Raw genomic sequence first — 1,858 nt, forward strand, 5'->3', positions numbered from 1 at the left:
AACTATACCATGGAACGCAACAAATCTTCAAACTCTTATCTTGAAAAATAACAACCTTCATTCCGTAAACAAAAAGAAGTTCGTTGGTTTAAAAAATCTTAAATTTCTTGATTTCTCCATGAATAAGTTTCTCGATATATCCGTTGATGCCTTTGAAGACACCTGTTCTTTAGAAAAGATCATAATGCAAAATTTGGACAAATTCACTATGACTGGTATGTTCAGAAACATGCATCAACTAGTATTGCTCGATATGTCCTATCTTGGTAGTCGCTTAAAAATTACTTCCCGTGCCCAATTTAATCATACGTCGGCGCTGAGGACTCTAGACCTATCCAGAACTAAAATCATAGCCGAAGATCTAGTCCCATTTGAAAGCCATATATCACTGTTTTCAGGACTGGTCTCGTTGCACACTCTAAACCTGCAAAAGAACTTATTCTATGATTTCCATCAGATTTCTAACGCATTTACCACACTTTGGAATCTCCATAAGCTAGATCTGACTGGCTGTCACATACAACAAATTGACTTGGGGGTATTTTGGAATCTCACGTCACTAACAGATCTCTTGTTGGGCAAAAACTATATTAGAATAATTCCTGAGAATGCTTTTCAGGATTTAAAGAATTTACGTTCTCTAAAGCTAAAATTTAACCGTATTACAGTTATCGAGAAGCAATTATTTTCTGGAACTTCCAGTCTCCGGTATCTATCCCTCCATGGTAATCAAATATCCACGATAGATCCTTTCACATTAATACCACCAAGTCTAAAGATATTAACCATTGCGAACAATCCCTTCACATGTACCTGCCAACTTGCGTGGTTTAGGGAATGGCTGGACAAGGTGAATACAACAGTCGATCACAGAAGTGAGATTCGTTGTTCTAGTACTTCCTTCAAATCGCTAAGAAATCAGACTATCTGGTCGTTCCATCCAAAAAATTACTGCGGAGTCAATATCTTTCTTATTTTAGGTGTATCTTTTGCAATTGTGACCGTTCTGTCGCTAAGTGTCCTCGTGTATCAAAAGCGATGGTGGCTGAACCACAAACTATTTCTCTTAAAGTTAGCCATCATTGGGTATCAAGAAATCATTGAAAATCAAGGTCCTGAGGACTACGAGTATCAGCTTAACCTCATGTTCCGTGAAGATGATGAGTGGTGGATTAACGATTGCATGAAGCCATTCCTGCAGTGGAGGATGCCACACCTGGAGCACATCGTTTTCGGGGATAGTGGCCTTCATCCAGGGTCTTTCTACTTAAACGCCATCTATGACGTCATCGAGAACAGCTACAAGACGGTCTTGTTGCTTAGCAACCAGTCTGTGGAGGATACCTGGTTCATGACCAAACTCCGTATGGCCGTGGAGCATATGAATGACACCAAGTTGGAGAAGGTCACCCTCATATTCTTAGAGGACATCGATGATGACCACCTACCGTATCTTGTAAGGCTGTTACTGAGTCGGAACAAACCTTATTTGTTGTGGGTAAATGATGATGAAGATGGACAAGAATTCTTCTGGGCAAAGTTTGAGAAGAGCATGAGGGCTAACAGGGAAATGAATAATGTAATTCCAGTTTAGTAACAGATCAAACAAATGTGGTTTCTTACACTTGTATGGAAGATCGCGTGTCATGGCGTGTGGCTGTAACTGGACGTGCGTTGTATATAAACATGTAGGCTAATCCGATGTGACATTCGTCTTGACAATTGTGTTTGTCTCATTTAAATTTAGTTCATTTCAAAACTGTGAAAATGCATGTAAGTTTTTCTACAAGGAGGTATTGCAAAGAGCTCACACTTCAACCCCCCCCCCCCCCCAAGATGATATTTTATTTGTGGAAAT

The 1,858-nt window shown here is 39.8% G+C and overlaps 1 protein-coding gene across 1 annotated transcript; it reads left to right on the forward strand.

Annotated features, from left to right (window-relative positions):
• Positions 1-1,053: 1,053 nt before the first annotated feature.
• LOC115926361 (toll-like receptor 13) lies at positions 1,054-1,594 on the forward strand. The gene has a single exon (XM_030991018.1). It carries the CDS (start codon positions 1,145-1,147, stop codon positions 1,592-1,594), a length of 450 nt encoding a protein of 149 aa, XP_030846878.1. The 5' UTR covers positions 1,054-1,144.
• Positions 1,595-1,858: the final 264 nt, after the last annotated feature.

The sequence above is a fragment of the Strongylocentrotus purpuratus genome, unplaced genomic scaffold (assembly GCF_000002235.5).
Source record: "Strongylocentrotus purpuratus isolate Spur 01 unplaced genomic scaffold, Spur_5.0 spur5_scaffold_2, whole genome shotgun sequence".
NCBI lineage: Eukaryota > Metazoa > Echinodermata > Echinoidea > Camarodonta > Strongylocentrotidae > Strongylocentrotus > Strongylocentrotus purpuratus.

Bases quoted from the DNA above. Each gene is read 5' to 3' on its own strand.
- LOC115926361 (XM_030991018.1), top strand. From the start codon at position 1,145: ATGTTCCGTGAAGATGATGAGTGGTGGATTAACGATTGCATGAAGCCA.